Genomic DNA, 13,000 nt, shown 5'->3' with positions numbered 1-13,000 from the left:
AGACTGATGCAAAGAATTCATTTAGTTTCTCTGCAATGGCCTTATCTTCCTTGAGTTCTCCTTTAGCATCTTGATCATCTGGTGGCCCCACTGGTTGTTTAGCAGGCTTCCTGCTTCTGATTTACTTAATTTTTTTTGCTGTTACTTTTTTGAGTCTTTGGTTGCTGTTCTTCAAATTCTTTTTTGGCCTAATTATATTTTTACACTTCACTTGCCAGAGTTTATGCTCCTTTCTATTTTCCTCACTAGGATTTAACATCCACGTTTTAAAGGATGCCTTTTTGCCTCTCAATGCTTCTTTTATTTTGTTGTTTAGCCACAGTGGCACTTTTTTGGTTCTCTTACTATGTTTTTTTAACTTGGGGTATACATTTAAGTTGAGCCTCTATTATGGTGTCTTTAAAAAGAGGGAAGACAGAGATTACCAGATTAAGTGAATATTTATCTGTACCATAAAATATTCATCTGATTAAATTTACTTATTTCTGTGCAGGAAACACCCAAAACTGGAATAAAAAAAGTAATGTATTGGATGAGCTGCTGTGTAGAAAACTGTAGAGCATCTTTCTTCAATATGAGAGTTCATTCCTATTTATTTATGTTTTTCAAAAACTGATGAGAAAACCGATACATTTCCTACATGAACTATTTTTGAAAATTGTATTCCATGTTCATCAGTTTTTACAGTTTTTCTGTCTAATAGTTGTGTTGTATTTTCAGGGCTATGATATATAATTGAGATAGATGTCTAAAGTCAACTCACCTTGGCCCACACACCATTCTAGAAACATAAGGAGACGAGTATTCCCTTGACAGGTCATATAGTCATCCACTAACAATGGAGCGACTGAAGCTAACGTAGCAATTGCATGAAGCTGTAATTCTTCATATTGGGCAGCAGACCAGTCATGTACACCAGGCTTTTCATTTGGTTTGACATAATGAAACAAAGCCAGCACCACTTTACCCTCATTTAGCAGCTGCAGATTCAAAAGATAAATAGGTACAGATATAGCTTAAAGATGTCACATGTAAATATGAAAACATCTAAGAGACTGAGTCAACTGATTTTTAAAATAGTTTTAAACTCAACTGTTTCCAATTTTCTCCTTAAGACTTTTCAAATGTACCCTTCAGTGTTTAGGCAACACACAGACTCTCTCTGGGCATGATAAATAGTCACTTTACCATCACCTTGTATCAATGGTCAGTGGATCAAGCCCTCAGTGAGTTTGTTCTAATTCAGTGATTAACACCACACTGTTTTTTTGGGTTTTTTTTAAATTAGTCTCTTGGATAAAGCCGTTGGGCCACATCCTCATCTGGTATAAATAATCATAGGGGCAAGCACCGCTTTTGGGTCTTTGTTTGTACAGCCCCTAGCACAAAGGAGTCCCACTTATGGACCAGGACCTCAAGCTGCTACAGCAATACAACCAATAATAATAATTATAAAATTGAAGTCATTATGAGGGTAAGCGGATCTGTATCACAAGTTGATGGGGTGTCAGGGATGTTTTGACTGTTGCTGGTGATGGTGGTGGTATGGTGTAATGCTGATATAAAAGGCTCAAAGACAGGTGTGTGATGGGAAGACAGAGTAGCAACTAATGACAAGCTTGACTGATGGTAGTTCTTGGCTACTATAGGCACTCAGCAAGCCTCTGATCAGTTTCACTGACTCACTGCCCAGTGGCTCCTTCAGGTTGTCAAAATTTGCAGAAATAGGGAGAGAATGCCCAGGACAGGACTGGTCTGTACTAGGAAAATTACCCACGGTTGGCAATGGGAGCAGATACAGTGCAACTAGTGCTTAATATAGTTCAGTGAAGACACATAATGTTCATATTCTGCATCAATTCAGTAAACATGGTTTCTGAAACAGTGATGAACTTGGCTTGTCCTAGTCTACATCTGCATTTGAGTCATGTTCAGCATTCGCTTTTCAGAATGGGTAATTATTTTAGTGTTGGACTAGATTTACAAAACCTCTAAAAATAGACACCTTATATTGCAGTATAGCATCAGCACGAGGTCTGAGGCCAAGTACTGGCATAAGATTATTAATTATTCACCTACAGAAGAGCATATGGACATGGATAGTAAAGGATATTGCTATGATCAGTATAACCCTCATTTATTTACACAACCAATTTGGGTACAACTTACCTGTACTGAACACAGATCTTTTGCTAAGACTGCAACCATGTTAAACAGCAATTTTTTCAGCTCAAAGTCTTCATAACTGTAGGTAAGCTTAAAACCTTTTACCAAAGGATTATGGCTTTTAACTGGGAAGGAAATTATAGCCAAATTACAACTAAAGCTAAACAAGAAATTCAAAAGATGATAATTAGAAAAAAAGCACTTATATTTCACATGTGCAATAGTAAGGCATCTTACCTTCACTAAACGTTGCTAATAGTATTAACTGCTTAGTAAATCCACTTTCCTAGCAGACATACAAAATAAATGTTTTAATTACATCACAGCTCATAATTTCATTGACATCAATGGCAGTAAGGCACATAAATATCTTTGAGGATCTGGGCCCTGAAAACTTCAGACATGAAATAAGGTACTGTAAAAGTGCAATAGACATTCTAAAATGGCTACTGGGAAAACAGGAAGTGTGAATTAAATTCCAAATTATAAGGGCTATCCAGCAAGTGTGAAACTCTTATTCAAGTGTGAAACTTAATGTGAAACTCTTATTCAAGCAAAGACGAAGTCCATAAAAGGAGAACATGCCTGACCAGGCCCCTAAACAACATCCAGCTGATTCATGTAATCAGGAATTTGTTTGACAAATTATTCGTTATGTCATGACTATTTAGAATTCTAAATCTAAAACTATGAAACAGAGAGTAAAAGAATATTAGCTTATTTAAAACAAGGAACCGTACAGCTCTCTAGTAAAAGCGATGAAATATTCCAGAAGACGTGGGTAATGAAGTAAACACACACTTCTTAGGCAACTTACTGTAATAAACTTACTCCTTAGATTTTCCAAACAATGAATACAGTTTTAAATATAAGGCTCCCTGTAACAGGACCCTTCTGTTAAGCTTTGCAGTTATTTTTGTTTTCTCACTATCAAATCATCTTTATGTTATTGGGCAGAAGCTAACAGTGTTAAGGGTTTGAGTGTCTCTGAGGCATAGGGAACTACAGAAAGAAACAGTCTTCCTGGAAGGAAAGCCCTGAACAGCCAAAAATGGGAGAAAGAATAGACTGAATTTAACAATATAACAAATCCCAAGAAAGTGGTAACTTTGGACTATATTCAGTGCATACAGAACAGGGTAGTTAATATGTCACCAGCCTATAAGGCTCAAAAATATGAATACTCACAATCATTGGTGCTCCAGGGTTTTCAGCTATGAGTGTGGCTATAACTAAGAGGTCGTTTCTTAGCTGGCGATCATAGTGACGGAAACCATGCATGAGTAAGTTCACAAACACTTCCTTCAAAGCACTTAGAAGAAAATGAAAGTCAGAGTTTTATATTCCTTTTCGTATTCTATTTATGTGCAGCTCCTGAGTACATGAATCCCATTGCTACGTCAGACTTTTCAGTCTAGATTAATGTGCAGTTGCAAGCACCACAACTTCCCAAGGTTTTTCAAAATTGATATTTTATATGTACCACTATCTAATTTAAGCATCAACTGCTATAATAGGCACAATTAGACACAAATCTTTGTTTTACAGGTGTTAAATTGAATTTATAAAGAGATGTCTATTTACTCAAGCAAAGGTATGCTTAACTGCATCTTGCTGTCTGATTAAAATATTTCCTTTAAAAACAGACGGGCAAATCCTCGGTGAACGTCAACACAACTCCATTGATTAATGGAGCAATGTAGCTGAGGATCTGGTTCTCAGTCTTGTATTTTATAACATATCATTTACTACTAATTTTATAATACTGAAATGCTAAAAAAAAAAGTAATTCACTGCATTGATTTAAGGCCTGATTCTGCAGTTCTTTCCTTCTGCAGGATCAGGCCCATAATAATTACTGCTAAACTGCATAACCTGAATTCCTCTTGTCTCGTCTCTCAGCATGTATCAAACAAAATGCCAAAATCCAGCAACATATTATTTTAGAACTACATAGATTGCTCCAAAATTGCAATACTAGTTTACATAATGTTTGATTGTACTTACTATATACATTCCAAGTTACTGAGCTGATTAACAATTTCTTCCTTTGACATGTTTTCTAATAAGTTCCATAGGATTTCTGATGAACGGAACAGTAGCTGTCCAGAGGGATCGGCATCATTTAGATGAGAACAGATTCTGCTGGCTGCTTGGGCTTTCATCATAAGTTTACAATTTACTCCTGGAATTAAGAAAGTCTGAATAATCAACTCCCTGCAGGTTGGTAATTGTTTTAGGTGTATATAAAGAAAAGCATATCTGAGATAACGAGATTGTTAAAAAAATATCCTTATACTAACCAGATGTGGAGAGATGCTGTAGGGCTTTAAGTACCCATAACTTCTCAGCAAGTTGATTTTCAACCAGTGCTAGAGACAAAACTAGGGTTTCTGCTAAACCTCCCAATTCAGCCATCTGTATCTTATAGTTTGCACTTGTAGAGTGTAAACCTGTATGTACAATAGTTGAAAGTTGTAACTATTTAGACAAGCATAATCACATATAATATTTAGCTTTCTTCAAAAAATGGATGAAACGTGAATTTCAGTAATTTTAATGTAAATTATCTAAAGTGAAACTTTTAACGAAGATCAAGACCTCATTGTGTTAGGTGCTATACAAACACATAGTAAGAGTTGGTTCCTAGCTTGAAGAGTTAGCAGTCTAACAGACAAATGGTGTGAGAGGAAACAGAGGCACAGAACAGTGAAGTGACTTGCTCTAGGTCACACAAAAAATCAGTGGCACAGAACCCAAGTCTCTTGAGTCCCAGTCCAGTGCCCTAATTCTCTGGACCATGCTGCCGCTCATGATTAGCATATCTGTCTATCAGTCAGCATGACTAAATCCCATTGCTTAACATGACTCCTCAAGGTCATGTTGACTAAATTTGAATTGCCAACATGTGTTTTTTCCTTTGCCCATGCATACAGAAACCACTACTGTGGTTCTTTTTGTAGTGTAGATGGGGACAGAAGTATTGAGATGAGCAGTTCACATTCTTATGTTCCACCTTATCAGGTAACAGAAAGTTAAGTTTGAGCAATTTTTAAAAGACAAATGATATTTTAGAGAAAAGGCCCATTTTTGTTTTTTTTTAAAGACGAGATTCTTGTAAAAATTCCCCTTATTTAGTACTAGTCAAACACATCCCTTCATTTCCTCATTGGGCAGAGGAACCACTTGCAATGATGACCTCTTCCATTAGCAGATCTGCCGGCAATATCTTGTCTGCTGTGAATGACCAAGGGCTCAATCCTTTTAAGTATTGAGCACTCTGGCCATGATCCAGCAAAGCGTCAACACTCTCGTGAGTAGCTCCATTTACTTCAGCAGGGTTAAGCATGTGCTTTGATCCTTTTGCTGTTTTGCCAGAGTGCTCAGCACCTTACAGGATCATACCTCAATTTAAACCCCAGTCTAAAGGAAAGGCAAAAACTCCAAGAATTTCAACACTTATTGAAGTAAATGGAACTACTCAATTATGTAAAGTTAAACATGTTTGCAGAATTTGGAGTAATACTTTTAAAAACTAAAAACAGATTGCTTTGACATTTCCAGCTTCCTGTAATTGGAGTGAGAGCACCAACCTGAGCTTTGCAGGCCACAGAAGCCAGGTAGCCTGCGACCAAAGTCACAGAGTCAAAGTCCATGTGGGACCATCAGATAATCCAGTTCAACCTCCTATATATCAATCACAGGCCACCTATACCACCCAGCACCCACGCACCAAACCCAACAACCATAATTAGAGCTAAGTATTAAAGCCCACAGGAGACTAGACTATTATGTGGCACTGGTAGAAGATTAAGGGGTACCAGTGTCCGAGGTCCCCACCATGGCAAGGAAATGGCCAGTTGCTGTAAGCTTCCTAAATCATAAAACCCAGGAAGAGGAGACAATGCTTCCGCTCTAGAGGTTATATGGCCAAACCAAGAATTCTATATTTTTTCCCCACTTCCAGCCCCAAAGCCATTCACTCCTTTTTCCTGTATCCTCCATGTTTCAGAATCCTCGTGGCTCTCCCCACAATCATTTGTACTGTTTCACCCTAGCTCCCCAAAATGTTATAATAAACAATGTCTAACTAAATTAATTTTGCATATATAGCCAGATTAGACAGATACATTCAGTGCATACACATGGATAATTTAATTTTTAATATTTTAAATGACAAAATATATAATCTTCAATAGGAATGTATATAAATGGCACATTCTCCAATGCGGTCTATTTAATTAAGGTAATTATGGCACTTATTTATCTGCTCAAATAAAAATTCTTAACTGCAGTCAGAGCTGAGTGCAAAGAGTAATTTCAGAGTAGATGACAGATCACATACATTTCATTGTTTCATTTTTGCAAAACTTTAAAATTGTGTATTTTACCTGCAAGCTGTTTGTTTGGTGGCTCTGGATGGTAAAAGCTAATGATACACTTACAGATTTGTATCCTCACTTGAGAGCTTGGCACCCTCATCAAGTAACCTGTAGGAAACAGACAAATTCTGATTTGCAATATTTACAAGATAGAATAATTTTAAAAATGTCATGATTCCTCCTACTTATATTTTCTTGTACTACACTGAGTAATGTGTGTTCCTTCTTACTGTTTATACCCTGTATATATTTGTGTTCACTCCTTATGAGGGTAACCATCTTGGGCCGGTATTAACTTATCCCAGGTTTGACTATAAATACCTGAGACAGGATTCACTGCCACAGAGGGGAAGGAAGTGGTTTTGGGAAAATGGCCTGGGGTTTATAAAGAAGCCTATTCTGTTGCCCTTTGTTTTACAGCCTGAGTCTGGAGTTCCCTGAGTAAGGTGGGCTGGAACTCCCCCCTCTCCAGAGTGGTGAGGGATTAGGCCAACTCAATGGTTCCAGACAGTTTCTCTCAGAACAAAGAAAGCAGGATTACTAATATGGCAGCTGACAGCATGGTTGCCATATTAGTAATCCTAGCGTCTGGTGAGGCACAATGGCATAAGGGGAACATATGAAAAATACCTTTTCAACAAAATAGGGAGAGAACTGGAGAGAGCCATGCTGTGGAGATAGTTTAATTGGGCATGCTCCCCAAGAGAGACTGACTTGCTTTCTCTTTTAATTTTGTAATCCTCCACTTTGTAATAAGTTTTGGGGCAGACACCACCAAAGAGGATCTGAAACAGAGACTGTGGGTTTACTTTGCTATCTCTTTGGACAGATGAAAATAAAGACCTCCAGGCAGGAAAACTTTCTGTTCCCAGGTTCCAAGGATATTCCTTTTTGTTTGACCTGTCACACATGGCCTTTTGCTCCACCTATTGCTCAAGTCTTCCCACTTGCTGACCTGCTATTCGTCTTCTCATTCCCATCTCTATTGGATAGTCAAGACCCATGCTCTTTTGACCCACAGAGCTTGTGGTGGTCTTGTTCTTTGAAAAACTCAAGTATAATAGTTACTCAAAGATATAGATACTCAAAGCAAAATGAAATCAGCCAGTGGATCAGGCTACAGGAGTAATACTGGTTTATTTCTTGAGCTCTCCTGGGCTAACTCTGGTGGGTAACCTCTCTCACTAGGCAGAAAGAAACCTCATTGGCTAATCAGCCAATTAGGATTCTCCAATATTCTGACAGCTGCACAGATGAAGTTCATAGCAAAGTAGAAATGCTTCTGAATGCTGGGAAATTCAGAATGTTGACTGACTCAGGAGGTAGCAAGAACTTGTAATTATATGTACGGTAACAAAAATCATATAAATTCTAAGCTACAACTGGGAAGATAATTGTGGTTCTTTTTATTATCCTGGAGGGCATTGCAGCACAGCAATCTAACTTACCCAATTGTGCAATTGATTCTAAAGTAACTGGGGTGTAGTTTACTTCATCAGATAATTTCTTCTTTAAAAATGGTAACCTGCAAAAATTGAACAAGCAAGTTATTATAACTATCCTTAGAACACAGCAGAAAAAATAGATTCATCAAAACATGTTCATGTTGGTGCCAACATCTGATAGAAAAATCAATATCTTATGTTCTATCCTATGAAATTCCTTGAAGATGTCTTGGAAAAACTGTCCTCAAGTATATTCTTTGCAGACACTGATCCCAGAACAAAATGTTTACTTTCATGGTCTAGCAACTCATTTTTTGGCTGGTAGAAGTAAATGCCTACAGGTATCATTGTAGTAATTCATATTTGGTAAACCAGGAAATAATCCCAGCAAACAGATGTCATTTAAGTATGGAAGATTAAGCTCAGTAACTGGGGTGACATCAGTCATATGCCAGAGGCAGGCTGTGAATAGACATGCTCACCACAGATGAGGAAAAAGGAACCGATCCCTAGGCAGGACAGCTAGCAATGTGGAAAAATAGAACTATTAGTTGTATTTAGGCTACTTGGAGTCAGATTATTTCTTTAAACTGGGGTATTGTTCAGATAAATTCACTCAGATACCATGAGCACAGAGTTTATGTAATAAATACATGCTCTAAAATTGCCCTCATATTCAATTAAGTATTCAGATGTTATGCTCCGTTCATGACATAGTGCATGCACAGCTTTGCTGTAGGTTTTCTGGAGAGGGGTTAGGAAAGGGAAAGATCCCCTGTTGGTATCAGCAGCAGAGCCAGAAGAAAAGAAGGGAGAGAGAAAATAATGGGACAAATGGGGAGAAAGAGACAGAAACGGTGAGAAAGAAAGAAGTGTGAGCAAGATAAGCAAAAAAAATAAAAGTAGTGGTGGAAGAGAGGAAAATTGTAGGAACGACAGGACCAGCTGCTAAAAGGAACTTCCAAGTAACACCTACTCTAATTATTGGCTTCTCCTTCTCACCTGTAAAAGCACTGAAATGTGGAAACATCCCTATCAGACAAAAATTAAAGCAAAGAACTGGGGTCCAAAGCCATATCCATACATTCACTGCAGAAACTAGTATTATTTCTGAACTCTACAATAGGTGAAAATGTACTTCTCACTTGAACTGATACTATGTTGTATGGACCTTACACCTTCACTGCAAAGTTTGTCATGTTGCTGCCATACACAGAAGCAACTTGAAAACTTCATGATGTATTCTCTCATTAACCACCGTGGGGCAGCAAAGTAGCACAATTAATTATGCTCAGAGAAGTAAGAAGTTCAGTTGCAATGTTGTATCACTGCTATATTTATCAGCTGAAAATGAGCGATCAAAAAAGTTAAGGGGAAGTCTTCTGTATAATCATTATTATGGCTGCAATTTTCAAACCAAAAGGAAAGTACGGAAAACATAAAATGAATGACATTTTATTCTGATTTTAAAATAATGTAGAGTAGTATGGCAATGAAGATGTTAAAAAGCCCTCACAATTAAACGTTAAATTCTAAAGTAGATTAAAATCGATAAAACTAAAACAAAACCCTTAAATTGTTTTTGTATGCCACCCCCTCCCCAATAAATTGATCTAAAGTTTATCACTTCATAAAGCTTACCTAAAGTTATTAAGGTCCCTTCGCTTCATCTCAGGTTTTTAACTCACCAGGAGAACATTTTGAAACAACAAAACACACCTTAACAAGATTTATTGTTTAATCTCTTGGGGGCCAATAGTCCCAGAACACCCTACTGCAGGCAATGAGACACCTGTGGGAATCCTGCTTTCTGGTATCCAGGGGTTAATTATAATACAGTCCTGAGTGCAGCAATAGATAGTTCTACAGTCACTGAACTACTAAAAACGGTCTTTTTGTGTCTACAGCAATCATACACAAAGAAAATAAGTTTATAAAAGGGAAAGAAGGGGAACCAGTGTATGCCTACTCAACTCACAGGTGTCTTGTAAAAATCACTTAACAGTTGTATATCACTTATATAAGTCCTCAGTGCTATTTATTACTAAAGACTGATGTACTTACCCGCATAATTTAAGAATTTCACATGTAGGCTCTATGAAAGCCTCTTGGTCCTGAATTTTTTCTGCACATAGGTTAAGAATTTTAAATATTTGTGCTAAATCCTTAAGAGGCTTTTAATGTTCAATAATTAAGGAAATTAGACTGTTAGAACTCCTGAGAATGAGAAAAAAAAAGAACTTATTTCTTGTAATAAACTTTAATTTCAGAAAGAAATACTCTAGTCCAACACAGTCAGATTTGGATAACTAAAAATTAGGCACATAAATCCCTAACTATAAGTGGCCTGATTTTCAAATGTGTGAAGCACCTGAGCTTTCTTACCCAGTGAGATCAATGGGAGTTGTGGGCACTAAACACCACTGAAAAGTACGCCTAAATATGGGTTTATATGCCTAACTTTAGGCATTCAAGTTTGAAAATGTGAACCAAATACACATTTGTGAGGTAATCTTTATACCTAGGCTCACCTGTCATTTCTAGAAATTTGTTACATACCACTGGTACTGCTTATATATATAAAAAAGTGTCCAGCTAATTAATCTGGGTTTGGTTTTATTTAAATGTCACCTTATGCCCACTAGTCCTTGTTATTCTTATCCGCATTTCTTAAGTATTAATCAATATAGCGCTTAGAAACCATATCTGTGCTGAGTTGTAAAAGCTGAAATTACATTTAAGTTTGTATAGCCTTTTATCTACATTTTTCTATGTTATTGCTTACTGAGATTTTTCTATTCTATTTTGAAGCAGGTAGCCCCAAGCATCGAAAGAATATTTCTTATCCAAGCAACCTTAGCAATGATAAGTGTGCATAGAAGGCCTTCTCTAAGCCAGTGATTAAATTATGAGTGAACCACTGCTGCTATCAGGTAAAGCTATACATCTCTGTGAAATGTAGCCAATGATAAGCCACTTTGCTGAAAAGTCAAAAATATCAAAAAAATATAAAATACCACATCTTATTTGAACTGTAGTTTCCGTGGAGGAGAAAAGAAAAAAAAGGATACAAGCCCAGTCTCATACTTCTTCATCACTTTCTTGAGAGTTTCTAGCTGTCTTTCCTCCTCATCATTCTTAAAAAGAAAAAATAAAAACCCTTAACTTTAAATTGCAGTGTGCCTTTAAAACCTTAAATGATCTTGTTCTGTTCCCTTTTGAGTTCAAGTGCAAGTGGAAAAATAGATTGAAAAGGCACAAGATACTATGAAATTCTGAAAGTGTTCAGCAGCAGGATTAGTTTTTTGATCTAACTATATATTTTTAAATGCACAGAACACATTCCTATAATCTTGCAGAGTCTTTTAGTAATGGATATTTTGGTTGAACATGTGGGCTCACTGGATTAAAGCATCTGACAGCACTATAGGGTTGTCTGATAAGTGAAGCAGTATGCCATCACTATTGGTATAGTGCCTGTATGAAAGTATGGTATGGCATGGCATTTTGATTTTAAAATTAGGCATACTGATGTAATTAAAGATGCATTGACACAGGATAGATTTATTCAGAAATGTTGTATTATATCTGAGGCATCACAAATTGTTGTTATGAAAATGTCTAATGCCACATTAAGTAGTGTATGCATCAGCCTGTTGTTCTTTGTCTGCCTTCACTGGCAACTTCTGTTTCGGACTCTTGGTCAGTACGATAGGCAGCAGTCACAACACACCAACTGTCAAGTTTTTGATGGGCATCATACAAAGGAGAATTTTAAGGAGGGATTTGAAAGAGAATAATGAGGTAGCTTTGTAAATGTTTAGGGAGAGTGCCTACAAAGCATATGGGGCAGTGTGGAAGAAAGCTTGTTTGAAAATTTAACACGTGGTGATGGAGACTGGTGTCATTGGCCAACTGGAGGTGAGCGTCGACAACTTGATAGCATATGAGAAGCACTAAGTTGGTTAGGCATAAGTCCTGATGGGCCTTAGAAATGAAAACAAGCAGCTTAAGTTTGATGCAATGAAGAAAAGAGTCAGTGGATGGATGCAAAGAGAGGAATTACATGGTCAAGGTGACGAGCTAGAAAGGTGAGCTTTGCAGCAGCACTCTGAATGGATACGAGCCAGGCAAGATTGTATTTGTCTTCTTCGTCCACTTAACCACTGCCCACTACTACTGGAAAGATAGTGGATTAAAAGGACAAGAGTTCCACTCTGGAGTTGCAGTTCCCATTATCTGTACTCCTACTGAGGTGATCCCTCCTGCATACAAGCCCCTAATTTTTCCATTCTTCTGAAGCACCATTTTTGATACCGACCAGTTTTTTAATAAAGCTCAGATTCTAGAACTGTCCAAATTCTCTCCTTTGCTACAGTTCCCATATCTTGCATAAAATCCCCTTTTGCAGCCAAGAATCTCTCAATGCCAGCACTGTATAGACCTGGTAAAGGGGCAGTGCTGGAAAAGGGACTAAGGGTATGTCAGGACATGTCAATAGTGGCACTGTACAACACTCCACTGTGGCCATTTTGGGCTCCTTTGCCACTAGGCAAGGCTAATTTAGAGTAGCCAAGGAGTTGCTCTAAATTAGACCAGCAGTTGTTTCAAGCCCACCAGCCCAGAATCTGAAGGCCTCCTTCCCCATGTTGCACCTATGTGTGCTTTGCCTCCTGGAGGTGCAGCACACAATCTCACAAAAAATATTTTTATGAAGATCATGCACAGCTTACTCTTTCAGCTGTATATCATAAAGAAAAGAGAGAGAAAGACTAGCTCTTCTTAGATTTTTTAATCATCAATTTGATATGTTCCATGAAGCTGTTGCTTAAAGACTATAAATTATTATGCTTTTACAGTCACAGGGAACTTTTATAATTCTTGTGTATTTGATTTGTCAAATCTTTCTACAGAGACCAAAAATAGTTTTTGAGGTCCAGGCTATAATTGCTACTGTTTTTCTGTGTGTCTATTTAGTCCCATTTGTTCTTGACTCCTGAGCTTTAT

At 37.4% G+C, this 13,000-nt stretch overlaps 1 protein-coding gene across 9 annotated transcripts in view; it reads right to left on the bottom strand.

The window, feature by feature from the left end:
- The window catches only part of CFAP69 (cilia and flagella associated protein 69), a 40,234-nt gene that overhangs the window by 24,954 nt on the left and 2,280 nt on the right, over positions 1 to 13,000 (bottom strand). For 3 of the 9 annotated variants that reach the window (XM_042861247.2, XM_042861257.2, XM_065583044.1), the window contains 9 exons: positions 10,058 to 10,210; positions 7,997 to 8,073; positions 6,558 to 6,656; positions 4,470 to 4,619; positions 4,174 to 4,351; positions 3,355 to 3,478; positions 2,404 to 2,452; positions 2,170 to 2,291; positions 764 to 980 (listed from right to left, as the gene is read on the bottom strand). In XM_042861247.2, coding sequence (XP_042717181.2) covers positions 764 to 980; positions 2,170 to 2,291; positions 2,404 to 2,452; positions 3,355 to 3,478; positions 4,174 to 4,351; positions 4,470 to 4,619; positions 6,558 to 6,648 — 931 coding nt within the window. In that variant the 5' untranslated portion in view covers positions 6,649 to 6,656; positions 7,997 to 8,073; positions 10,058 to 10,210. Of the gene's footprint in view, positions 1 to 763; positions 981 to 2,169; positions 2,292 to 2,403; positions 2,453 to 3,354; positions 3,479 to 4,173; positions 4,352 to 4,469; positions 4,620 to 6,557; positions 6,657 to 7,996; positions 8,074 to 10,057; positions 10,211 to 11,064; positions 11,131 to 13,000 lie in introns of all 9 variants that reach the window. The other 6 variants (XM_005282409.4, XM_008169515.4, XM_065583045.1 and 3 more) reach the window with 3 other exon arrangements.

The sequence above is a fragment of the Chrysemys picta genome, chromosome 2, assembly GCF_011386835.1.
Source record: "Chrysemys picta bellii isolate R12L10 chromosome 2, ASM1138683v2, whole genome shotgun sequence".
NCBI classification, from domain to species: Eukaryota; Metazoa; Chordata; order Testudines; family Emydidae; genus Chrysemys; species Chrysemys picta.
The sequence above is the reverse complement of the archived record's forward strand: the minus strand, read 5'-3'. Positions and strand labels throughout refer to the sequence as shown.